The following is a 27,332-nucleotide window of genomic DNA, read 5'->3' as shown; positions in this document are numbered from 1 at the left end:
GTTAGTGGACTATTTCAGTGAAATAGACTTTATATGAATCAGCATCCCTGTGAAAGCCCATATCTTGGCAAAAAGGATCACTTTAAGATACTGCTAATAAAACTATCAACTTATGCAGGAGTCAACTGTTTTACAAGCAACTGCAGAGCATAAACAACTATTCAAGCCCTTCTTAAAATAGTGTTTTCAGAATTTGGACTTTTTCCCCTAACTTGAAATATTTATGACACATTGTATTTAAATGATCCGACTGCTACAAATCAGTGTAACTAAATGCCTATCGTCAGTATGCAATTTCATTACACAATTTGTTTAGGAATATCATATGAATAAATTAAACCGAGTAAGGCTTTTTTTTTCCCACCGTACAGAGTGTTTTAAAGGCAAATGACACATGTGCATGATTCTGTTACTCTTTAACACTTTCATTTTTTTATAATCATTCCAAAAATGAATGCGTTAACAATGATGATAAATTTAATTTAATTTTGGGCGGGCTTTTTACTGAAACTTGTTCTTCAGCCAGCTACACTTTTACACATGTGCCTGTTGGTTTTATGCTGCCCTTCTCTAGATGTGACCTTATGGAAATCAGCAACAAAAAAGCCTTCTTTGAGGAAAGTATAATTTGCTTAATTACAAGGAGTGGGCAGTTGTGCACCAATTTCATCATTCTGTCATACTTGAGGCTGAAAACTGGCACAGAGTGGGCCAGGTGAAAATGCTTTATTGCGCTTCCTGTTTACACTGGTAACACATTAAATGGAATTTTAATGTTGCTTGAGGTCACTTTTAGAGCCAAATTGTGGCTGTCCATATCACAGGTGTACTGAGCAAATTTGTGTGGGCACAGAGCCTCTTTTCTCTTCTGCCAACATCCTCCTCCCCATAAATAAATGTACGATGCAATGGATGAAGTCAATCCCACTGAAGTCAATATTCATATTGTTAGCACAAGGTTTCACTCCAGACCAGTTCCTGCAGTTGGCTTGCAGCATGCTTGGTCCTCAGGCTTGCCAGGAGGACTAGGAGCCCTTCAATCCTCAAGGAGCTTATCCCTGGTGACTATGGCTCCCTCATGGCAAACTTGAAGCATATGCTCTCACCCAATTATTGCTGCCTGGAACAAAGAGGCTGCTTTTGAAAATGTTTTCTTAGCACGTACATTTGTAACATTCCACCAGAATTCTGTACATTACATGAAGTCTGTCATAAAGCGTGCTTGGACCATAGGAACTTGCACAAGCCTTCAAGAAACAATGGTTTTTAATTGATACTCGCCTGCTCCTGAATTGTTTCAGAACGAAAGAAATCTGGAGATCAGGCAACAGATAGTGCACATAGTGTGGGAAAGCATCTCAGAAGGCAAGCTCTTTCATGTTCCAAGCTCTCATCCCAGGAACAACGAACGGCTGAGAGCATTGAACCAACAAGAAGTTGGTTCAATGCTCTCAGTCCTTCCAAGGACACAGCAGCCTCCTCCAACACTCAGAGCAGGGTTTCCTAATTGGAGGTCACAGTTCTTTGAGGCTTCAAATGATTGAATCTGCCCTGCCCTCCTTGTACTATTCAACAATAGAAAGTAGGCTAAGCAAAACAAAACCATCCAAAAATCCCACCAACCCTTGTAATTTCTCCTCGCAGACAGGTAACGTTTTGTATCAGTAGAAAAGGATTGAGCTCTCCCCTAATTTTGCTTCCTCAAATCCAGTACCAAAAATCCTTTCATCCTTCTGCACAACAGAAAATGCTGAAAACAGAAATCTAGCCCACCAACTTTGGTCTTGTTGAGTAAAACATCCAGATTTTGCTAAAAGCAATGAAACTGCCGCTGAGCCCTCTGGCTGCAGGAGCTGTCCTGTTGGTGAAGACAGCTGCTGGGCTCTGCAGCACCACTGAATATCTGTGTGCAGGAAGGAGGCAGAGCTGAGAGCATTTGAGGGATGCCCCAGCTGCTTTGCACAGCTCTCTCATAAGCTGCAGGCCCAGGATAATTTCAGGGAAACACCTTCCACTTTATTTTTCTCTTCCAGGGCTGCAGGCAAATCTGTCCCAGTCACACTGCTTAACTGACTGGGGACAAGGAAGACGAAAATGGTAAGGCTGCTCTTCTACTTTTGCACATGCATCATTCTTCATACTCCTGAGGAAACAAACAATTTCTGTTGTAGAAATCACATGGGTTTTGAGAGGAAGAGAGAGGAGTCACACACTCGACAGCACTAAGCTTTCCTCGCATGCCTAACCTGGTAACCAAGTCAGCTCCCCCAGGGGAAGACTAATGTCAGCCATAGAAGGCTGACAGGAAAATTCAGCTGCTCTATCTTTGGACCATTAAAGCTGATTGTTAGGTCAAGGCTTCATCCAAAAACACCTACAGCTAAAATTCAAGTATTTCTGCTAAAACTAAAAGTGGCACATTAAGAGCACCCTGTGGGTTTGGGGAATGTTTCCCACTCAAACAACTAAAAAAAAAAATCCGATTTTTTTCCATATCCAGATACAGAAAGAATAGTTACTCTGCCGATAACTGATCTTCTTCTTAATAATATATAGAATATTAACCGTTAGAGTGTAACAAAAGTGAGCCCCGACATTTTAATTTATTATCTGAAATACTTTTTTCAGCAGAATGACCTGAAATTTTTGGAGGGCTGCAATCTCTGGTTCTGGGAATTCAGTGCCCACAATTTTTTACTGGCTGCATTTCAAATGAAAGCAATTACAGTGGAGTGAGGATGTTACCACACAGACATAACAATACCATTAACTATGTTGGACTTCCAGTGTGAATTCAACCATTACAGGGTTTTTAAAATGTCTTCATTAAATTTTAATGATCTGTTTTAAGGGATTTTTTTCCCCTCTATTAAAATTAAAACCAACTATGCTACATAGTTTTCTCAACACTGTGCATTACTCTAAGATTCAAATAAATCTGCAAATTGCAGATTAGTTTATAAACTATTTGGATTATAAAGGTGGGGCTGGTAGCAGTACCTGTTCTTAAAGTTGCCAAGCATTTCCCAATAAAAGATGCTGCTTTTAGTTCTTTAAAATGTTGCCAACTACCACCTGATTGAATTAAAAAAACCTTAAGTTCAAAGGTAGACACACCTCGTTACTTTTTTTTAATTTTTGACTTTTTTCCCCGCTCATAATAGGAAAAAGGAAGAAAGAATGGAGAGAACTGAAGTGATTCAGCTTCGTTTGTGTAAACTCTCCCACAAACCTCAATAATTTATTTTTCCATGGATTCCGGATTTCCTTGTTTTACAATGAGAACTGGAAATTTTGTATTAGGGGGAGCAGGGATGATTATGTGAACACTTCCATGAAATTTGTCATAAACATGCTGAATTCATAAAATTAGTGTAGACAAGAAAGCTTCTGTAAAAAATAATAAAAAACCCCAAAGTACTCATGACTTACACTCAAGAAAGACTTGTGAGACTCTTGCTGTTGAACATAGTGCATACTGATTTCCCGGGGAGCTCGCCCCATCCAGCAACAGGACAGTACTTTCCCTCGAGGTGCAGCTTCGGGCTGAGAAGTCTGCATGGTGTCCCCTGCCCCATGGCCTGGGTAATGCCACCTCCACTGTGGGATTCATCTCTTTCCCACAGCCTCAGCTGCTGTTGCCCCAAGTGAAAATCACTACAGACTGTCTGGAAGGTGGAACATCCCGTTTTTTAAAAAGGTTGCTAGCCATGGTGGAAAATTAAAACCACAGTAACACAGCATGAATTTAAAATTACTTCCGAAAAGTACCTTAATTAGGTAATCTATGGGAAGAAAGTGCCTCAAAAGAAGAATTTGTCAGGAGGACTACTTTAGTTGCGTTATTTAAAGAGATGCTGCACTCAAGCTAACAATGGCACAATAGGTCAGCCTCAAAAGTATGACAACAATACATAATTTATCAATCTGGAAACCTTATACTTGAAAGAAGCCTTAGTCTAAGCTTTCAGTCATTCCAATTGAATTGTAAGACCACCACTCCAACAAGACCACTTAGAAAACCACAGGGGTGGCCCTGATAATAATACATATATCACTGTTGAGGCACGGGAAACTAAACCAGATGGTTTTTGCTGAAGAGAGCACATTTTAGGCTTTACAAAGACTAAAAACACTAATAGGTCAAACAGAAAAGTGGTGAAAAAGAAAGCTAAAGGAAAATTCATGGAAATAAGAATGAAATCTTTTTACAGTTATATTGCCCTCATATAAAAATGGCTTCAAGAAAGTAAAAAGGGGAAAATGATTCTAAAGCTTTGAAACAGATTGGGATAGTTTTCAGAAAGGAAAAGGTCTAGCAGTAACACTAACAGTAGGCACTGCTGCTGGAAATCAATACCATATGACACGCGTTAGACAGAACACCTACGTACTGTAATTAAAATCCTCTCCTCATTTTTATGCTTTAAATACAGAGATCATTCACACACACTGTAGTAAACTACACTCTTGCTTAAATTCTAACTAGCAATCATATCAAACCTGAAGAGAAAATGGTACTGCTCAGCAAGAGCCTTGGAAAAAATGTTTCAAGTCTACCACCCAAGTTCATAACGAAGCTCAGAGAGCTAACAGTGGTCTAATAAAACCCAAGATGGAACAGTCATTGTTTCTGATACCCAAACCTCTAGAAAAGATGGCGATTCAGCAAGTACTTGTTAAGAATTTTATGAATGATCTCACCATTACTTCACCTAGATGGAGGTGATAAGATAATCAGTGCAGTGGATTGTCACATCAATCAGAGCAGACTGGATATAATTTTAAGATTGATTTCAATTAAAAACGCTATTAATTATCCCAGTTCAAACAAGTTGATGGAAATAAAATGTGCTAATTTTGAAATACATAAAATACCTCTGATTACCTGGATGGATCAAAAATCTTTATTTACCCCTCACATTCACAAATAAAGAAATAAGTCCAGCAATCTGTGAGCCAATCTCACAGATAGGGTAGTTATGAACACTGACATAATTTCCTTTCATAACTAACAATCCTAAACAAAGCAAGTCTCTTGTAAGTGTTCTGCTCGGCACATTAAATAGGACTTCCAGTTTCAACAAACTAAGGTGAAATGTATTGCAAAAAACGACGCATCCTTAACATGCCAAGAAAACAAAATGGAACTAAAACTACCTTGACCAACAGTCTACTTTGCTGAATCACTTTCCCTTGCCAGATAGAATTACTGAAAATTTTACTTTACCCTCGTGCATAAACTTTAATCTCTGAACGTACACACAAACACACAAGGGATTCTCCACAACAGAAATGGTAATAGCTGTGCCAAAGGTCAGTTCCTACCTATTAGAAGTGAACGAAATAATTGTGAGAAAGCAACCAGGTAATGCCAGCTGGAGATTTGAACACAGAAGACATCAGAGTGCACGTGACTAGATTTTACAGTCTAAATGTAGACACGCACAAAATGGCTTAAGTAGTAAAACTGGCAGTGCATTCCCTTGCACATTTTAAGCACAAATACAAGTAAAAAATAAAAACAAGTTGAAAACATTAGTTAATGTTAACTAACCCATATTAGTTGAAATTAATTACATCATGTAAATTACTATAAAGGTTAGTTAATATAAATTAATGGAAGCTGATTGCCATATAATTAGAATATCAAATGCTCCCTGTCTTCAAAATGACTTTAAGACTATGCTTAATTCAGAGCATTTGAATAGACCTGTAAATAATTGAACTGCAGTCACTTATGAGTCCTCCATAATTATTACTGAAAACACTGCCCAATTTCTATTGAAAAGAAGTATTTTTTATCTGCATTAATGCCTGAAAGCTATTAAAGTTGTTACCTTTGACTTTTTTTCTTCTAAACTACTTCTGTAAAATATATACTGATAGGCTGTTTTATAAATTTCACCAGTGCTACATCAATGATGTTCTGAAACAATTAATGAGCATATATTATATCAATATATAAATAGTTTGTTTGGAGAAGACACAATTAAAACTACAACAGAGAAGCAGTTATCTTCATCATGTTTGTGCTCACTGGACAAGAAAATCGTAGGTGATGCAATGGCAGAAAGCAACCTTAGCAAGTGATAAGGAAGAGGCTGAAGGGGAAGAAAAAAGCCTTATTCTAATGAAAATGAATGTCCTCTTTTCCCAGAACAACTTTCCAATGAGACTATATCCTATTTATTGTCTATCCCCCTTACAACCTTATAATGTGTCTATAGCTTCCCCAGCAACAACGCTTCAGGGCTTCGGTTGCATCCATACCTTAAGGACTATTTAGTATGTATGAAATAAAACAAAAAACAACCAGCAACGGATTAATGCACATTTTTTAAATGACCCAAGTTAAACACTTGTAAGGATCCATACCTATCTGAAAGAAGACTCCTGAGAGAATGTCTGAGGAAAAGCGTATGCTTTGTGTGTTAGAAAAGGTACAAAAATGAGCCAGACTTAAGTCTTGTTTTGTACTAGCATTTGAAAATACCTAGCAGATGGTTTACGAGAACTTTCTGCAACAAATAAAAGGTAGAGATTACTCTCACAAAACAAAATAGTACTCAGAAGAGTCATATATCATAAGTGCTGATACATTGTTTTTCCTCTTCCAAATCAGTGGCATTGATCATCTACGATACCATCTCTTGAGAGCTGTGCTGGATCACAGTTAAGTAAAAGTGGAGAAAAGGGAAGTAAGAGGCAGTAGTAATTTCATCAGAAATGTTAACATCTACTAACAGAATGTTAGGACAAAACAAATAATCACACCAAAATGTTCACAGTCCACTTAGTTCTATTTCCCTCTTTACCAACGCTGAATGAAAATCTTCCGAGTGAGTTATATTTCCCTGTTTTCATTCAGCAGCACTATACCTGACTCTCAGTTATTGAATATAGCAGTCCCAGCTCATAAATTTAATCAAACACATACTTCAGCTCTTCTCTCCTAATATAAACCGATGTTTATGACTCAGTCCAGCTTGTGTTTTGTAACCACCAGACTTTCTCCACTCCAATACATACAGGATACAATCTCTCCACAGCGTCAATGAGAGTTAGGTCATCAACTTTCATGGGATGAGGAATTGACCCATAATGTTTATAAGACAACAGAAAGGAATGTATTTATGGTTTTATTATTATCCCTACTAAGGAAATAATGAGAAAGGAAGGATTGTACATGGTCTAGTCTATATGCACATGTGTTACTTGTATTAATATCAATGGGATTTAAAAGTACATATGGAGAGGATAAGATATATCCCTATGTGTTCAGCCATATGCTTAAGGAAGCTCCCCAAATGCTTGTAAATACGATTATGCTTGCTAACGTACTATGTATTTATTTGAACAATGTTAAATCTCTAAGCCCTACTTTCCAGCCCATTAAAGCCTCAAATAATTGTTTATTTCCAGTTTAAAGTTACTCTCCTTTAGCCATTAGAAGGCTGTCTGTAATCACATTTCCATGATATTTGGGGAATTAGAGAATTGATAATAACTCTCCCATTATCCAAAGGGGTATCTCTGGGAAGAGAAATACTCAAGATGAACCATATTTTAGTGAGGAATTCTTCCAGAAGATTTTGGGACAGGCCCAAAACATGTTAACCGAAAGGTCTGGAATGCTACTTACACAACAAACATGTGTTCGCGCTGTAGACCTCAGACAACTACATTCCTTCTGGAGGCCAAAGTCACGTTCCTGGATACACTTGCTCCCATTTGCTTTTTGTTTTTGAAGTTTTGGAAACAGGACAAGGGTCTGACCCATTATGCACGAGAGTTATTCCAAATTTCCCATATAATGAAGACATCAGAATTCATCCCACAGTTTATGATTTGGTGCAAGCTGCTTTTAAATGAGATAGCTGAAGTATTTATGGAATATCCTATGCGTTTAGTAAGTCATATCAATACAGTTGCAACTAATCATTTTATTTGGCTCATGTTGCTTCCTCTCAGCTACGCCTTGGTGAATGACTTTGTGAACACTTTGTTACAGTTTTATCAAGTGAAATATGATTGGGATGGTTCAGTGGATTACTTCTTCAACTAATGTAGAAGTCACAAACATAAAGCAATTTGCATGGAGGCAGTCAGGACATTGGTCTTTCTCTTGGTACATATGGCATGATATGCACTATTTTACATTTAAATGTAGCACAGAATCAAAAGGCAACTTTATAGCCAGCTGCCAAAAATCACTTTTTTGCTTACATAGCACAACTCCTTTGATGTTTACCTTTTTTATATTATCCAGAACAAAAGTGTATATTGTGGTATCGTCGTTTCATTTCCTTGTTTTGACCACAAACAAGATTTGGGAACTCAACTTTTACATCTTTAAAATCTCAAATTACAATAAAACCCCAGATCAGGTGTTGTTTTTTTTTTTTTCCCTACTGAAATACTTCATACTTTGTAAAACAGAAGAACAAAACAGTCATCATTTTTTTAAACTACATCAATGAATGGTTAAGCCAGATCCGGTTTCCCAGCAAGGAATTATTAAAAGACAGAAATAGACCAATGACCACAGGAAATCTTTAAGCACCAAAATGGGGACAAAAGCCTCCTGGGGAAAAGACAATATTTCCTACATGGTCATTCATGTCTCCTTGTAATACAATACAGGGGTATTGTTTGTTTGTCTGCTTAAGTAGATGCACAGAATAAAATTAGAAACAACTCCTGACTATGAAAACACTTCAGATGCTAGATGCAGGCACATACATGTCAGTACTGACATTAGAAGTGTGTTGTGATGCTTCTTTTTTAGCTATAAACAGATAGACATTTGATCATTAATATCAACATCATTCTTTCTGCATTACAATAAAGGCCATCAACCCCCTCCAACATGATCTGTGACTTCAGGTCATCTTGCATATTACTGTAGTGTTAATACTGGTCACACAAATAGTGAAAACAGTAGAAGAAATACTATAAAATAAAACAAGTTTCATGTTGGTCCCTTCCCCCAAGGAATTCAGTAAAGGAATGTAAACCCAAAGATTTATTTTTCTGTTCAAGTCATGCCTGGAGTAGACTTTTGTTACTAAACTCCCTATACTGAAATCAAGAGCAACACAAAGTTAATAAGTCTGTATAGGCAAAAAAAATCCCGTAGCCCTTTGTAGATCATGAAGTGAAGTTACAGCAATAAGAGTTATCCTCACCACAAAGATGATTCAGAACAGGGCATTTGGCCCACAGCTTACCTCAACATAGTCCCTGGCATGGCCCCAGTCTCTCTTAGCATCCAGATTGCCCAGGCTGAAAGAATCCATCTGTCCGAGGTGAATCTTTGCCACTGATCGGCTAATTTTTCGAGTAACGAAATTAGCTCCTGGAATAGAAATAAAAAGTAGCATCAGCACAGCCACAGTGCAGATAATTGGCTATGAAAAACACCTAGCAGCTTGGCTCATTTCATTCTCCTTCAGTCTTCATTCATTCCTCTCATACCACCTAGTCCCATGCCATCATTTATTGTTTGAGCAGGCTAAGGAGCTTCCAGTGTAAGTGTCACATTAGCTTCACTTTCACAGCAAACATCTTTCTTTGTGGAACTTCTAAGCATTCCTAATTTGCTGCCTCAGTGTTCAGTCCAGGCATGAAGCCAAAGAAAATCATCTGGAATGTCAGTACTTAAACTCAAAATGCAAAGAGTTACGTAAAGAAGACAGCATCTTAGGCCACCCTTGGGTTTTTTGTTGCCATTTAATCTCTTCCATTTTATTTTTTAAAGGAATGAATGCATACATCCAAATATATTAGATTATTATTATTATTTTAAAGCATATTAAAAAAAACGGTGATGGTTAAACATACTCTACATTTCTAATTATTTGGGATTCTCCCTCATTTTCAATGACATTATATAACTGTGATTTCACTTTTTTCAACTGAAGGCTGTACATTATTTTTTACCAGACTTCAGTACTTTGTTCACTGCATTTCGTTGGAAAAAATGTGTGCCCATTTATCCTCACAATTGAGTTGTTTTAAAAACCTTGCTTTTAATTAAATTCGTCTCCCCAATTTTTAGATTATGACTGCTGTTTTTCTAGAATGTGGTCATCAGTTTCCTCAAAAGCAGAGGAATTTGAATTTAGATGATTGGGCTAAACAAGCCCAATGGCATTTGAACACTAATGGGCCACAAAAATTAAAATTACATGCCTTTATAATAGCTAAAAACATATGATTGAGTGGTGACAGATGATACCACATCCAAATGGAAAGCAGGAAAGTTAGTGAAAATGACTGCACTTGTAAAAATCTCTTAGCAAATTTTAAAAGCCCTAGGTAGTGCAGCGTCTACATTTAAGAAATGTATGGTAGTTTTTTCATTATAGAACACTTGAAATATGCACCTGAATGTTTTCTATTTTTTTTATCAAACAAATGTTAGGCTGCTGCAAAATTACAAAATAATGAGAATCGTGTGTTTCAGACCACTATTTTTTGCATAAAAGTCTAGAGTATTACAGTTCCTTTTCGTATCATTTCACTCTTTCAAACAAAAGAAGAGCACATCTATAAACATAATATTAAGTGAAGCAGGTAAATAATCCAGAGCTTATCACAGGATTACGACAGAATTTTAATTTTCTTTCACTTGTCAAGATTCAATTCAATCATTATCAGATATTTAGAATATATCACAATTTTGTGCCTGTTTCTGAAGAATTAAAAGCACATACTTTCCACATCCCTTGAAAAAAGTACTTATATAAATAAGAATTTTACAGGACACAGTGACTCATAAAAGTTCACTAATAAAAAAATACTGTCTTTATTAAATCATCATTTCTCAAAATACAGTCAAACTGGCAAGATAGAAGCCTAAGCCATTCTTCTCAGCAGGAGAAATAGAATTATCCCAAAGATAAACCAATGCAAACCACAGGACCAGCACTACAATTCTGCTTTTGCAATTTCTGAAAGCAAAGTGTGCTTCTCCTGTTCCTGTTTGGACAGGCTTGCAACAGGAGTGGAATTCTGGGTGAGAGAATCTTTCTGGTTAGTCTGACTGGCATTTCTTTTTTTTATTATTATTATAGTTTTTTACTTTTTTAAGTTATCAGATTATTTGTTGTTATCAGAGTAATTAGTAATAATCTGTATGAAGACTAATTTAAAATAGATTCATCCTATTGCATAAACTTATTCAGGATAGCTCTGAAATTTCTTCATCTTCTGCACAGACATAATTTCAGTTATTATTTTTATTGTGTGATTAACAAATGGAAGATAATTTTTTTTGATGGGTAAAGTACACAGTCCTATGTTCCAGACTGCAACTGATTAACAAGCAAATCCAGCAGCTTTCAACGCTACAGTCCCATTTGCAGTAAAAGCAGTGAGAGTTATAATCATCATCTGCATTAAAGCAATTTTAATGTCAACCTCCACAAGCAATGAACATCAGTTTCCATGTTTTATACTTTCTAAGTACAAAAAAAGAAGCATAATAGATAAGAGTGTGTGTGAGGACGATACAATCAACTTAAATAAAGAGCACCAGAGTGAAGAATGAAAACCTTTATTTACTGCAAAGACTCTTGCAAAGGCTCTTGGAAATGCTTCAGCACTAAAGTTGTGAAAGAAAATTATGCTACTGTTTGTTTCAAAAAATGCAATTAGAATTTTTCTTACGTAATCAAGGACCGATAGGGAAAAGCCAAGAGCATTTAAATGATACCATTCGTATATAAAGTTTAAATACTGATTCACTTCAAAAACATTACAGTTCATGGTAGATCCCATGCCATTAAATGCACATCATAACTAGAAATTTAGCTGATGTCCACTGGAGTCATACAAAGCAGCTAAGGCTGTGTCAGTATTTCCATCATAAAGCCCTCTCCTAAGTGTTTGCCATCAGGCTATAAAGTCTTGCTTTGGATGAAGTAAGGTCTCTATCCTTGGGACCGATTCTACTGAAAGATCTACATGGATTTCTACAGTTATCTTTATATAACCGAAGATAAACCTTTGCATTAACATCTTTCTTCCTCAGGAGATATTGAAAATTTAATTTTAATATTGAAACTATACAAATGTTTTCCTCCATAGAATGGAAAGTTAGTACCAGTAAGAGTACCAAGAGAACTACTGCTATGTTGAACACTTCATTCTTTAGGTTGACTTTCATCAGGTCTAGACAATACACTAGCTACAAAGCCATTAGCTATCACAGCTGTGTAAGGCCTACATTTGTAATGGTACCACCATCACCATATTGCACAAAAACTAGCTCGACTGGTAGAGAAAAAACAGATCAGAGTCCCACATTTGTCTCCTGGCTTTGCACTGCTTCTTCAGTTCAGAGAGGCTTTGGAAAATACACCTCTCTGCTCACACCTAGTGGAATGAACATGGAGTGACGAATCTCTATTAAACGCATGATGCATTTTGACTTACTCACTTATTCATAGTATGTGAGGGTTTGGAGCTTACTATCCTACACTGTCCTAGAGACCAAGAGTCATTCATACTCCTTCAGAAGGGCTAAGCACACTGCACTGATTGCCTTGCATAGCTATCCTAGTTATCCAGGCATTCAACACTTCCAAACCACTAGGGGCCAAATTATGTGGCTTCATGTTACTACCAGCAGCGCTGGAATTACTGCAGTGCCACACCAGAGGTCTGGACAGACATGGCAAGGGTTTCTTTGGCATGTCCTCACATTCCAGCAGTTCCTTGGTTGAGGACTGCCTTTCAAGAGTTTACATTAAAAAAAAAAGCCCTTAAACCTGAGTTTTCATGATATTAACAGCTCTTTCAGCCCTGAGCATTAGTTCAGATTTGTTTTGAAAACCCAAGCCCTCCCTCTGAAATCATCAGCATTCCAACAGGAACCATAAGGTCTGATTTATAACTCTGTTTACCTTAATCACCATTCTAAACAAGGAATCCTCATTAAGCATACCTGATATGTAAAACACACACCCTGACAGTAAACAATTTTAGGAACAATATTGCAGTAAGAAAAAATAGCAGAAGTACAAACCAATAGCTTGGGCTCTGCAGTGCAGGCCTGTTGCCTGCTTGGCCCCCTGGCTCAGGGCAGCTCAACCCTCTGAGAAGGATGCTGCATATATATGGCAAAGACATGTTTTAGCAAACTGGAAGAACGTGCAGAACCAATGCTTTAGGTTGTACACTGTCAATATACCTACAGTTTCAAAGTTGGATGCCCTGAGTTCATAAGTTCATAAGTTCATAAGGTTGGAAAGGACCTATAAGATCATCTAGTCCAACCATCCTCCTATCACTATCTCTACCCAACTACTAAATTAAGTCCTTTAGCACCTCATCTAAATGCTTCTTGAACAGCGCTAGGGATGGTGCCTCAACCACCTCCCTAGGCAGGCCATTCCAGTGCCTGACCACTCTTTCAGAAAAGAAATGCTTCCTGAGGTCTAATCTAAATCTTCCCTGGCGCAACTTGTGGCCATTCCCTCTCGTCCTGTCATTATTTATCAGGGAGAAGAGGCCTATCCCCTCCTCACCACAACCCCCCTTCAGGAAGTGGTAGAGTGCAATAAGGTCTCCTCTGAGCCTCCTCTTCTCCAGACTAAACAATCCCAGCTCCCTCAGCCGCTCCTCATAAGACTTGTGCTCCAGGCCCCTCACCAGTTTTGTTGCCCTTCTCTGAACACGCTCCAGGGCCTCAATGTCCTTCTTGTAGTGAGGGGCCCAAAACTGAACACAGTACTCGAGGTGCGGCCGTACCAGAGCTGAGTACAGGGGGATGATCACCTCCCTGCTCCTGCTGGCTACACTATTTCTAATACAGGCCAGGATGCTGTTGGCCTTCTTGGCCACCTGGGCACACTGCCGGCTCATGTTGAGCCGAGCATCAACCAACACCCCCAGGTCCTTTTCCTCTCTACATTCTTCAAGCCATTCTGCCCCAAGCCTATAGCATTGCATGGGGTTATTGTGGCCAAAGTGCAGGACCCGGCACTTGGTCTTATTGAACCTCATCCCATTTTGCTCAGCCCAGCTGTTCAGCCTATCCAAATCCCTCTGAAGGGCCTCCCTACCCTCAGGCAGTTTGACACATCCTCCCAGCTTTGTGTCATCTGCAAACTTACTGAGGGTACACTCAATTCCCTCGTCTAGGTCATCAATAAAGATATTAAACAAGATGGGCCCCAATACTGACCCTTGGGGGACACCACTCGTTACAGGACGCCAGCTGGACTTAACTCCATTAACCACTACCCTCTGGGCACGGCCCTCCAGCCAGTTCTCCACCCAGAGAAGAGTGAACCTGTCCACACCACGGGCTGCCAGTTTCCTTAGGAGAATACTGTGGGAGACCGTGTCAAAGGCCTTGCTGAAGTCCAGGTAGACTACATCAACAGCCTTTCCCTCATCTACCTGTCTGGTCACCCAGTCATAGAAGGAGATGAGGTTGGACAAGCACGACCTGCCCCTGGTGAACCCGTGCTGGCTGGGTCTGATCCCTTTATTGCCATGCACGTGTCGTGTGATCTCCCTCAATAACATCTGTTCCATAACTTTCCCTGATACCGAGGTCAGGCTGACAGGCCTGTAGTTCCCCGGGTCTTCCTTACGGCCTTTCTTGAAGATGGGAGTCACATCGGCAAGCCTCCAATCTTGTGGGACCTCTCCAGATAACCAGGAATGCTGATAGATGGCAGAAAGTGGCTCGGCAATCACCTCTGCTAGCTCCCTCAGCACCCTTGGGTGGATCCCATCTGGCCCCATGGACTTGTGGGAGTTCAGATGGAGGAGAAGATCTCTGACCGTCTCTGCTTGAATCACAGGGGGTGCATTATGCACCCCGTCCCAGACTTCCAGGTCAGGGCAAGTACCATTTGGAAAACTGTCCTGTCTATTAAAGACAGATGTGAAGAAGGCATTGAGAACCTCAGCCTTTTCCTTATCATCTGTGGTTATATTGCCTGCCTCGTTGAGTAAAGGAGGGAAATTTTCCTTAGTTTTTCTCCTGCTGTTAATATATTTGTAAAAGGGTTTCCTGTTCTCCTTTACAGCAGTAGCCAGCCTAATTTCAAGCTGGGCTTTAGCATTTCTAATTTCTAATGAGAGAACAAAACAGCACACTTTGTTCTTTTCATCAGCACTGGGGTTTCACCCTTCCTATATTATCAGCAAACTGCTGTTTTTCTCAAGACTCAGGGGTTTATAAGAAGCAACCGAAGGGACGAAGCAGTGTGAAGAGCTCCTGTTACAGTAACTGTTCATGTTTATTTGTTTTTCCAACAACCATCATTTTCCAATCTCTCAAAGCTACAAATTAAATTCAACACATGGTGAATGGTCCTAGAAAGATTGCTGTCCCTGTATAAAACTAGTTATATGTCACATAAGAAATGTCTATCTTAATTCATATCATAGATAACAGATAATCTAATATCATTCAACAGCAATGTTTATCAGCTAAGATGCAGTACTATTCTACTGAGTTTCCATAACAGCATTTTCTTTGTTTTGCATAAATATGACAAAAAGTTTTCTGTCTCTAAAGATGCTGGCACAAGAAAAAAGGGATCCTGCCCCAGTTCTGGCATAGATTCTAGTGGAAGTCCAACACGTTCAAACACATTGTGTACCCGGTGCTTCTATTAACCCAGGGGAGCATATATCTTTTAGCATACATGTTGTAAACAATACATTTAATGAGATCATTAAAATATTTTGATTGCCTGAAAATCCACACTGCTCATAATTTCCATTCTATTGGAAGTTTTTCCATTTTTTCTGTGGCAAGCTAAAATAAAATGACAAAGTAGCACCCAGTTTTTCTAAGGAAAGAAATCCAGAGTCTCTGTTAGCTCATACTGATGAAAATCAGTTCAAAAACCCACAGTCAGTGGAGTTATGTTAATGTAAGCCAGACAAAAAAATCAAGTTACAGATCTTTGAATTAAACTTCCAGTTTGAGAGATTTAAATGGAATTTTCAACTGTATCTTAATTGAAACAACTGATAAAGTGGATGCTTAGTACATGTTAAAAACAAACAAAAGCATTTGAATTGTGAATCGACTCTCATTTTACAATAACAAGTTGTTCTTCTCGTAATAAAAAAAAAGCACAAATCAGAAACGCTCCTGTTTAGAAACAAAGGAAACATCAATTCTAATGGTGATTTTTTTTCCTTTTCAGATCTTTATACTATCCTACTTATTTCACACTTGAATATGGCTACATTTGGATGAGCTTGCCAAAAAGTCCACAATCAGATTTCTGCAAAATGAAATATATGTGAAACAAAGGCAAAATGATTCACAAGCAACTCATCATAAAGTCATGCACTGCATGGGAACCATCTTCCTGACCTGAGTAATAAATCATTTTATTTCCTGAAACATGAGATACAGTGCTTTAATCCTTAACATTTTAATCCTGTATAGCATAGCTGGAAATATACTTCATCATAACTTCTCTATCTCCTTCTCTGTCCCTTAAAATTGTAGTAATATCTTATGATTCTTGTTTTCTTCTATTTATAATACACATATAAAGATTAGAGTATTTAATACATTTTCAATTTACATAATCCTAACTATTTTCCAATGGACATGTGGGATCTCTAAATAGGTAACAAAAAGTTACTCATAATAGGCCTGCTTCTACAAGTTACTTTTTATCTATCCCCCTGGAAATAATCATGTAACAATAAAGTTCACAGATCGCAAATTGAAAGCAACTGTACATTAACATGAAAGAAAACTGTTCTTCCTTACCAAGGAATTCCAATTCAGTATTACATTAAAATGTTTGATTTCAATTAAATGTATTCAATCAGTTAAAAAAATGATCACAAAGACATATACTTTAATAAAATACTGATAGACATTTTTAACTTTCCAATGCCAGAAGGAAAGTATGCTAATGTAGGAAAAAAAGTCTGTCTGGCCCTATTTCCCATTTGCACTTCAATTCCAATTAGAATTCCCTTTGTAATGGCAAATGCACTTTTATTTGTTTTTAAAGTGCTTATGGGAGATTGAAGCAGATAGGTAAATGTGCACGGGTAGGATGGATCAACAGCAGGGCAACAAAATAAAGGCATGGCATACACCCTGCTCTTCCAACCCAAGAGCATATTGAAGACATTTGGATTAATGAGGGCAACAGCAGTTCATGTGAACTTGGCATGGAGGCAACAGAAATGAACAGTTTTCATAACTGGAAGGGAAAGTGAGAGTGGGAGGCACTTACTTTGTGAGGAATGACAAAGTACAGAAACTGGGAGGGAACGCAGAAAGAAGACCTTCCTTTTTCCCAGGAGGCAGAAAGATAGCATGAAGCCTACCTGGAGGGACAACTAGCAGCACTGAAACAGGGAAGCGTGGAAGGGAGGCAAGAGATGCACCAATGGCCATGAAAACTGGGATCAGACACAGCGTTTGCCGCTAGGTCTCACCACAGCAATCTACATTCCACAGTGATTTAGTGCAGCCAACCAGCCATACTGGGATTTGTCAGCAGAGTTTTAGCATCTCTCCATGACTGTTTTGCATACAAACAGATACACATTTCCACATCTGCACAGAACAATGATGGGATGATTTCAGTGAATACACAGCAGCAGTTCTCTAATATAACTGAAAACAACAACAACCCAAAAACCCACAAACATTTAATTAGCAGTCAGTCTGTTAGAGTGATAGACTGACACTATTAGATTTCACATTAAAAATGACCTTATTCAGGATGAAATACACACAGTGAATCTATCTCATGGTCTGGTTAAAAGGATATGGTGACAAACCTGCAATAATAGCTGGACACAGAACTGTTATTTTAGCATATTTCCTCTATATAATATTTCTTAAATTAAAATATTTTCCCTTCAGGAACTGTACACTGAACAGGAAAAGGTGAGGCATCAAAGATTCTTATAAAGGAAAAACCAAACATTAATACTGAAAACAATATGTAAAAGTGTATTCCTGTTCCCAAGTTTATGCTCTTAATGGCACTTACATAAACAGAGCAGTGTTTCGCTTACAGAAAACTTAACCTTTTGCTCCAAACTATTCCTTTTGATTTCTTAAACACAGTTCCTATACCTATCTTTTAAAATAAAAGTGAAAGTATTTAGCCATTCTAATTTGTTCAACACGCAATTAAGATGTATTTTTTAAATTCTGCATCAAGTATTTTTGAATTAAAGCACTCATTTAAGGTGTCACGGAGTTAAGACAAGCTCTTGCATGCATGAGCTATGGGGTAACACGAATGTGCTTGCCCATCAGCACAGTCTCTTTATATTGCTTACGTGTGTGTAAACAACTGGAGTTAAGCATGTGCTTGACTGAACCGGGGCTGCAACAGCAAGAAACAGTTGCAACCAAAATTAAAATCTAGCACTTGTACAAAGGAGAAATGTCTAAGGCAATGAGCACCAAAACTGATGTTAATTCAGCTTTTTAAATAACTAGCAAAGTTCGGGCATCTGTGCCCCCAGCAACTAGTAGCATGTCAAGGATAGTGCTGTTTGATGGCTCAAGCTGAGACATTCAGCCTTTACTCTAGCACTCCCTTGAGAACAAGCAGGCAAGGCTTTTAATCTTACCTGGTGACACATGACTGACTAATACAGTTTCTCAGACCTTCTGACCTTTGACGGACTAAGTCTGGTTGGTCCCTCAGTCTCTCCAGGTGGCTAGGACATTAGTTTGTGGTAGGTCACTGTATAATCGAGACTTCATGTGTCTTCTGTGTCTTTCTGTACATCCTCATTAGTGCCAATTTTTAATGTGCAAATATTTGAGTGTAAAATGTGTAATTTCACATAATTTCAACTGTCATGCACTTCTACTAAAGACAAAAGAGACTATAAGAGCTAGCCTTAAAACCAATCACAGCAGCATATAACTTTGCTGAGTCAGTACTTATGTATTTTCTCAGAGAGAGCAAAATAGGCAAGCTACGGCCAAATAACTCACATGAAACTCTGCCTCCTCCTCAAACTAATAAGTAGTTCTGGACAGATTTGACACAAAAAATCAAGGTGTTCCTAAATCCATGTACGTCCTTTTTAAGTGCCATTGCTCGACCTTTTTATTTTTTTTCTTAGAGCTTTCTTCTATATAGCTTCCTGACAGTGGTAGTCCACAAGGCACCCTGAGGGAAGCCCTTAGTACATTATTTAGTAAATGCATCTCAACTATCATAAACTACCTATTGATCCAGGAGCCCTGGAATGGCCAAGGCGGGGTCCTGAAATGCCTGGACTGTATCGCTAGAGAGTTGGAAAGAGCTAGGGGCAAAGAGCTCACCAAGAAGCAACGAGGGACTAGGGAGAGCTGGAGAGGAGTTGAAAGAGAAATCTCAGCTTCTGCAAATACAGGAAGCATGGTTTTTTTATTACTTGAACAGGGTACGTAAAATGTGAGGCACTACCCTTCCTTCCATCTTCTATGTTATGAGGAATTGGATTCTCAGCTGGGGTGCAGTGAGAAGTGCGTTTCTCACATTGCTGACAATCCCAAGAATTCAATGCATAAAACAACTGACTGTCCATAATTACCATTATGAGGACGAGTTGTTGCTCCAGCTACAGATAACCCTTCAATCTCAAAAGTGACCAATAAAGTTAAACAGATGGCTCTGGCAAAAGAGTCCAAAAAACTCTTCAAGCTGTGATCTGCAACGTGCAGTCAAGCTGATGTGCTACTAGCAATACCAGAAGGCCTCTTGGTGCTTTCAGCTCGCTCTAGCCGTGATCCAGCTTGCCCCAGTCACCTCAGCTCTGTTTCTACACAGCGACAAGTAGGGTGCTGAGAACAGAGCAGGACAACACTAGAAGTCATGATCTCGGATAAAACCAAAACAACAATCTTCAGATGTAGTATTTTAAAAACAAACCTCCTTGAAATGCACTTCAAAGTAGCTATGCAGTAAGAACACCCAAAACCTTAAGGAAAACCTGCAAACCTAACGGGGTGAGAGTGAAAAGGAAGTGCAGAGACAAGTTGACGAGATACCAGGAAGAGTGAATGCCAACAAAGACAGCACGGCCCTTCTGTTCCCGAAAAACTTGGATATGTTTGGCCAAGAGAGCCAATAAAAACATTATTTCACCTAGCTGTAGTTGCTGCCAGTTGCCTTAATGTGCCATAAAATGTTACGTCCTTATTTCGGAGCAGGCCACAATCGCTCTCAGGGGATCATATGGAGTTAAGGGTGCTACGGCTTCCACACCCAATGCTGCACTGAAAACGCAGCCAGGCAGGGCGGCAGCTCTCCCACAGGAGGTTGCATAAAAGCTGCTGGTTGCAAGCAAACCCCTCTGGGACAAATGACGGGAATGAATATAATTTTCATTTTGAAGTAAAAAGGCAGTGTGGTGAATAAACAGACACTGCATTTTACTGAAATAATCCCTTGAACACAGGAAACTAGTAAAATCATAGCAGTTGTATAAAATATACATGCATTTCAATGAACGCTCTCTTTTTCTGACATTGTCACTGAAACTGAATCCCATTCTTGCATTCTTTCCAAGTGGGAATAATGTTTGTTTAGTGTAATTAATACTTAAATTAAATAAAGATAAATATGCAGCTATATATACAGACAGCCCAGTTTTCTACTAAGATGAATTGCTGCAGTCTCACTGAAGTCAGATTTCTTAGGTTTACAAAGAATCCAAACTTACACATTCTACCATTAGTATCTCTAATTCCTACAATACTTTTGCATGAAACTGAAGCAGAGCAGAAATGAGCTGTACAAAACATTTGGAAAGCAATTCAACGTCAAAAAAGAACATCTAAACAAAACATTCATTTTGCACAGCGCAACTTTTCACGTTCACTGCTGTTCTAATATCAGTATTTTAAGAACACTTCTTCCTTTGTAGATTCTCAAAATTCATTGTTATCCTGTTTTTGTGATATTTCCCATTTAAGTTAGTTTAGACTTCCTCTAGGAACAGAAGAGGCAGTCAGATCACCTGCTGTTCTGAGATGCTTACAATACTTGAGCACAATGGGGTGAAACCAGGACAGAAAGTTAGCCCAATTCTGAATTTCCTGGCTTTGTATTTTTAGTGGGACCTTTCACATAATTTTAGTATCCAGACAGGTAGCTGTGCATGCTCTCTGAAACTCACACATGTACGTACACACGCTCTGTGCTTGTTCAGGCAGAAAGCTATAAATCCTAGCACTGAAGTTTGGGCTCCATGTGCCAGTCCTGTTTCTGAATGCACAATGACACAGTTTCATTACATACCTCTAAATTAATGAGATGTTGTATTTCTTCCTCCAGTAAGGTTACCCCCTATATAGAGGATGGATTTGCTCTGGGAGCAGAAACTTGTGAGGAATGAGGCAGAAGTCGTAACAGAATCTGAAGCTCAGCAAAAGTAAATTACTACAGAAAAAGAAATTATAAATTCATAGTTCAGTCTGATCACTGCTGCTATAGAAAAAATGATTTATATTTGAGCTTCTTTGGCAAATTCAGAAAAGGTACTCAGCAGTTTACTAGGTTCTTATTTAATTACTGAATTAAAAAATAATAAATAATTTAGTAAGTATCTTGATATTTGTGAACGAATCAGAGAGAGGTGTCCTGAAAAAATCAAAATAAGAGTGAAATCATTTTTGGTGCATAGGCTGGAGAGTGTGTCCCGTGAATGGAACACAGAGTATATTTGTTGTCAGAGAAATCCTTTCTTGTACACTGCCTCCTAAATATTGAGCAGGCAAACATTCAGGCAAGCACGATTCATTTTGTGCAAGGAAGAAGGGACTCAGAGGTGGGTGGAGGGGAGGTTGCAAATAAGAACTCTATCAGATTACAAAGGCACAAGTATGAATTAGGTCTGTGGAGGAACCCTTCATTCACTCATTACACAATTTTTGAGCTAATCAAGTTTGCAGTGTTCTTTCTTTCCTCTCCATAGTTTTCAGGATGTGTTCATGTTGACCTCATCGCTTATGTCTTCGGATGGTGAGGAAACCTAACTTCTGAGGCCAAAGCACAACCTTCTTAAATTTCCAGCTGTGGTCTAGAACCCAGTTTCAAAACTGTACAAAATGAAATTTCAGATGGCTCCCAAGCGTACACTGAGGAGCTGGTCTCCCTAAGGGCAGTTCAGAGGGCCCCAAGGAACAGGGATGGAAATCACTGAAATTTAACCCTGAACCCGACATGAACTCAGGGATTGGGACTGCATATTTTCCACTGTCCTGCCATCTGCTGCTTCACTGCACACGGTAATCTTTGGCAACCCCACTGAGAGCTGCCTGGGCTATGGCTCTGTTCAGACAGGGTGTAGAAAGAAAAGACACTGAGAATGTCATGGCTGGCTGACCAGACTACTGAGATCAGAGAGATTATGCCTCATTTGCTCACCGAGCCCTGCCAAAAGCAACACCATTTAACTGCAGGTACTCAAAACCCAACAGGCATGTTTAAAGGAATTCTAGGCTTAAAAAGGGGACCATTCATAATGTGCATTTGTTGGGATAATGTAGCTACCACCTTTTGGCAATTATTCGCAAGAATTCTTTAAGAATGCAGTGTTGAGTACTTCAGGTAAAAGTGATATCTGATGGAAAGTACCATACCTGATTTACAGGACAGACAGACCTGGAAGATGACTCAGGCAGGAATAGACAAAGACAACTTAGCAGCCCAGCAAACAGAGAAACAGAGAGAAAATATAACTGTTATTTTAGTCTGTTTATCTCCAGGCTGTGAAATGCTGCACAGTGTGAGAGTTCGGTACTTAAACGCATAACCCTCACATGTCATTTCACGACACGGGACCTCCCCTGAGCCACAGCAAAATCCACATTTGCTCCCCAGAGTACCTCCATGGGCTCTGAATTAAGCAGGCACAGAATCAGCTCTCAGAAACTCTGACTTCCCCTGACCACATTCTTCTAAACACAGGCCTTAGCCCTCTCAGTGATTAAGTACCTACTGCTTATCCATAGAATTTTCTGACTACTTTAAAATGATGATGCAAAAGCATCTCAGAACTGCTAAGGAATGTTTCTAAAAGGTTTTTAGGACTGCAGGAAAGCTACTGTAGGAATTACAATTACTGCAGGAGGTGGAATCGAATAATGCTGACACCAACCATGTGTTATTAAGGTATCTTCCTCCATCCCCTCTGCTCTTGCCAGCAGCACTAGAAATGGAGATGTAATTGTATATGTGTCTATAACAACATCCTGCCCTATTCAAGCACTGCCCTCCTTTCTCAAATACTGATCTTGGAAACGAGGGTGCATTCTCTCCTATCTGCTTAGGAAAACAGTCAAAAGCACTTCGGTAAGACAAGCTTCTCTTGGGGCTGCAGAGCTATGGTTGGCAGATGTCATGGCTGACGAATGTTCTTCTGATTGCAAAGGGACACTACCAAATTGTCCTCTGACTTGGAATTGACAGCCACTGCCACCCTTTTCTTCTTCCCTGCTGCTCTACTGCCTCCACTCTGTCTGCCTCACAGGGAGATCGGAAAAGAAACAGAAAAAGCCACATGAGAGAGGAGGAACAGACATCACTTTCCCAGCTCCAGCTGTGTCGGAGCCAACAGACTCTGTTGTTTTGATGATTCCTGGACTCGTAAGTCTCATTTCATCCCTGCTTGACAGAAGTGCAAAGCCGAGGTGAGAAGGGCTTGCAGACGTACAGAGGGAACATCTGAAATCCTTAAGCTGTTCCCTCCTAAAAAGGGCCCTTCTCTCCTAGCACCAGAATCAAAACATCTCCACCTCAACCTCCTGTTAGTAGGCTCTGCAACTCTCCAACCCTCATGGGTTGCAAGGGAGTTTTGCTAATGCTAAGCTTTGTATGTAAAAGGCAAGGCAGAAGCCATTTGTTTAAACTGGTAAAGCAAAGAGCTCAAACTTGCTTTTTGCAGTATTTTTCTTTCAATATGAACATATACCTTGAAAAGAAAACACTCGAAGTAAAAAGCTCCCCATTAATATTCTCAGCTCAAACTGCTTCTTTGCTGCTCCTGTTCTCTTTCTTGACTCATAGTCTCAGTGACAATCAAGCAGCCAGGCAGAGCTACTTCATAAAACGTACTAAATGAAGCAACTTTTAATAATGACACAGGCTGGCAAGTAGCCATGTTAAAGAAGGAAAGACCTAGCAAGAATGTCCTGCAGCACAGAAGTCTCTGTTGTTCTCATTACTGTAAAGGAGGAAAATCTCTTTAATACTTTTGATTCAAATGATCGTTTGACAGAAATGACGGTCAAGACAAATGGCTGTACAACAAGGCAAATGGATTTCCTACCGCTACAATATCTTACTTGGCTCCCATGACACAATTTCTCTGTTATTCTCCTTTGCCATGGTAAAGTAAACTTGCAGGCTACCCAGAAAACAGATTAGTATAATCAGCCCTTTATAAATTATATCCCTTCACTCAAGGAAAGCAAATAACATTGCCTCCTCTACAATAACTGTTTCTAATACTTCATTTATTCTTCAAATTGTTTATAAAACACTTCAGCATAGGTCAAGACGAGAGGGCAACAATAACTGTAGATTAAGGAGACTCTCTAAGTATTTTGCACCTGTGAGTAAACACTTGGGCAATTGTTATGATACAAGATGGATATACTAAAATAAAAATCAGTTCTATTTATGACTTTCTTGAATGTGTGTTATTTCATCTGAGAGAGATTTCTCAGCTAATTTACATTCAAATTTAGCAGCTGTATTGCTGCTTTGAGTTGTATGCTTCAAGCAAATAACAATAGATTTAACCACAGTCTCCAACCTAAAGGCCTGGAACATCTCTACAGAGAAAGGCTGGGTGACCTGGGTCTGTTTAGCCTTGAGAAAAGAAGACTGAGAAGGGATCTTATTACTGTTTACAAATATCTTAAATGCGGGAGACCAAGGGACATGGCCAACATCTTCTCGGTGGTCTGTGGGGACAGGACAAGGGGAAATGGCCTTAAACTCAAGCATAGGAAGTTCCACACCAACATATGAAAGAACTTCCTCATGGTGAGGGTGACGGAGCACTGGCACAGGCTGCCCAAGGAGGATGTGAATGCTCCTTCTCTGGAGATACTGAAGACCATTCTGGACGCCTACCTGCTCAACCTGCTGTAGGGAGCCTGCTTTGGCAGGGGGGTTGGATTTGATGATCTCTAGAGGTCCCTTCCAACCCCCGCGAATCTGTGAACAGTGAGCAGATCCAGTGAAGACCTCATGAAGTTTTCTCTCAAAGAAGCAAATGCTTTTCTCCTCAGCAACAGACTATTTCTGTTCTCTTAAAATTGTGTGCAAGAACAGCTTCAGACAGTCTGATGTAAATCCATGCAGTCTGGTAACCTCTCTCAAAAACTGGCAACATAGAATTAATTCTTAGGAAAGAAATATACATATAAAATCCCCATGCTCTGTAGAGAAACTCCTTACTGGCATTCTCTTCCTGCTTTCAGAGATTTGAGTCCGCATGGCTTTTGATGAATTTTCACAAATTTCTACCACGTCTTCTTGGATCTACGGAAACTTTTGACATCTGCAAAATCCTGTCACAACAAAATGTGCACAGCACATACACACCATAAAGCCAAATCCTTTATTTTCCTTGAACCTGTAATTTGGCAAGATGAGAACCAGGGACCATCACACAAAATGATGAGAGAGAGCAGTCATTTCCCATCCACCTTCTCCCACCCACTTCAAATCGCTCATACTTATAAGACTCTCCTGCTTGTTATTCCTATGTCAATACACAGTAGTGGCATTAACCCCGGCACTGTTTGGGAAGAGTGCATATAAGCTCTCTACAACATGATCCGAGCTGCTGAATGTCGCAACTGAGCAGATTCCTAATGAAGCTGAACTGCTGATTATCAAATAACACCAATCAATGTCATCCACATCTTGTAAGTACATATGGATTAAATTATATTAAAACTTTAACCCTCGACTCATTTGATTGTAACACATCAGGAAAAAAACTGCTTTTTAGCCAAGTTTCTGCATAGCCCAGAACAAGCTGCTAAAGAAACTGCTCACGTCCCCTAAAATCTCACCCACCAATGAAAAGAAAGAACACAACCCAAGTTACTGAAAAAGAGAAAACAATCAAATTGTGAGCTATTATACAGAAACAATAAACTTAAACACGACAAAAATATTTGCTGAGGGATTTAGAAGTAGCCAGCACTATAGGCATATCAGCTTACTAAGAACGAAGTTAAATTCTTAAGTTATTCTCAAGAGTTTCAATGGAATTCAGTAAACAGTATTTTATTCATCACAAAGTATTCTTTTTTACCCAGCTTATATGATGACAAGGTCATAAAAATGCAGGTTCAAGTTTCAGATTTTTATGCTGTCCCTCTTACCTCTTTTTTTTTCTTTAAATACCCACATTTCCCTGATCTTCTCATAGGCATGCTGTCACGTGGACTTAGATACAAACACGAGCTCTCTCCAAACTACTTCAACCTCATACCGAATCAGTATAGATTATTTTTACATTTTAATCCTAGTAAGATCTTTCTCCTTGAATCAATACGTTCCCTGATTCTACTCGTTAGTCAAACACTGCAGCACTGTACTATTGCATTGCATGTCAGCCAGGAGGTATGCTACAGCCCAATAAAGCAGCTTACCCAGGCACAGTGAAGCGCACAAGGTAGCTAAGTAGTGCCAAAGTATAAAAAGGCTGTTTGTTTCTTGTTTCCCTCAAACAGAACCAAAATATAAAATCAATTTATCTTCTCTAAAATGGGAAGTGAATCTGATCAGACACGTGAAGCCTTCGCAGAATCTAATTCAGAGCCAAACAAAACGGAAAATACCAAAAGTAATGCTTCTTATTTTACGATGTAAGCCCACAGTGTGGTGGATGGTGGTGGCATGGCAGTACAGGCTGTACCTTCCCACCAGTATTCAATTCCATGTTGTTGCTGCGTGACAGATGGCAGCAGAGGGACAGTCTGACAGAGTGCTGTCTGACGTGGAAGTGTGCATGAAGCAAAGATGCCTCACTGAATTACTCCGTGCAGAAAAAATGGCACCCACTGACATTCACCAACCCTTGCTGAATGTTGATGAAGACCAAACAGTGGATGTGAACACAATAAGGCAGTAGGCGGTGCTTTTCAGCACTGGTGACAGCCATGTGAAAGACAGCCACACAGATTTTTACAAGCACAGCATACAAGCTCTTGTTCATCACTGGTGAAAATGCAGAGCTAATGGTGGTGACTGTGCTGACGGAATATTGTTTTGTAGCTAAGAATTTGCTCCTCCAAATAGCGTTACTGTGCTTGTATCTCTTGTATTTTCCAT

At 39.2% G+C, this 27,332-nt stretch overlaps 1 protein-coding gene across 1 annotated transcript in view; it reads right to left on the bottom strand.

Moving 5' to 3' along the window:
* Positions 1-27,332, bottom strand: part of GMDS (GDP-mannose 4,6-dehydratase) — a 387,208-nt gene that overhangs the window by 206,935 nt on the left and 152,941 nt on the right. The window contains exon 7 of the mRNA XM_065753140.1: positions 9,234-9,361. Within this exon, the coding sequence (XP_065609212.1) occupies positions 9,234-9,361 (128 nt within the window). The remainder of the gene's footprint in view (positions 1-9,233; positions 9,362-27,332) is intronic.

This window comes from Cyrtonyx montezumae, unplaced genomic scaffold (genome assembly GCF_038088225.1).
Source record: "Cyrtonyx montezumae isolate F1298 unplaced genomic scaffold, pur_monq_1.0 scaffold_8, whole genome shotgun sequence".
NCBI classification, from domain to species: Eukaryota; Metazoa; Chordata; class Aves; order Galliformes; family Odontophoridae; genus Cyrtonyx; species Cyrtonyx montezumae.
This window is presented reverse-complemented; position numbering and strand designations above follow the sequence as displayed.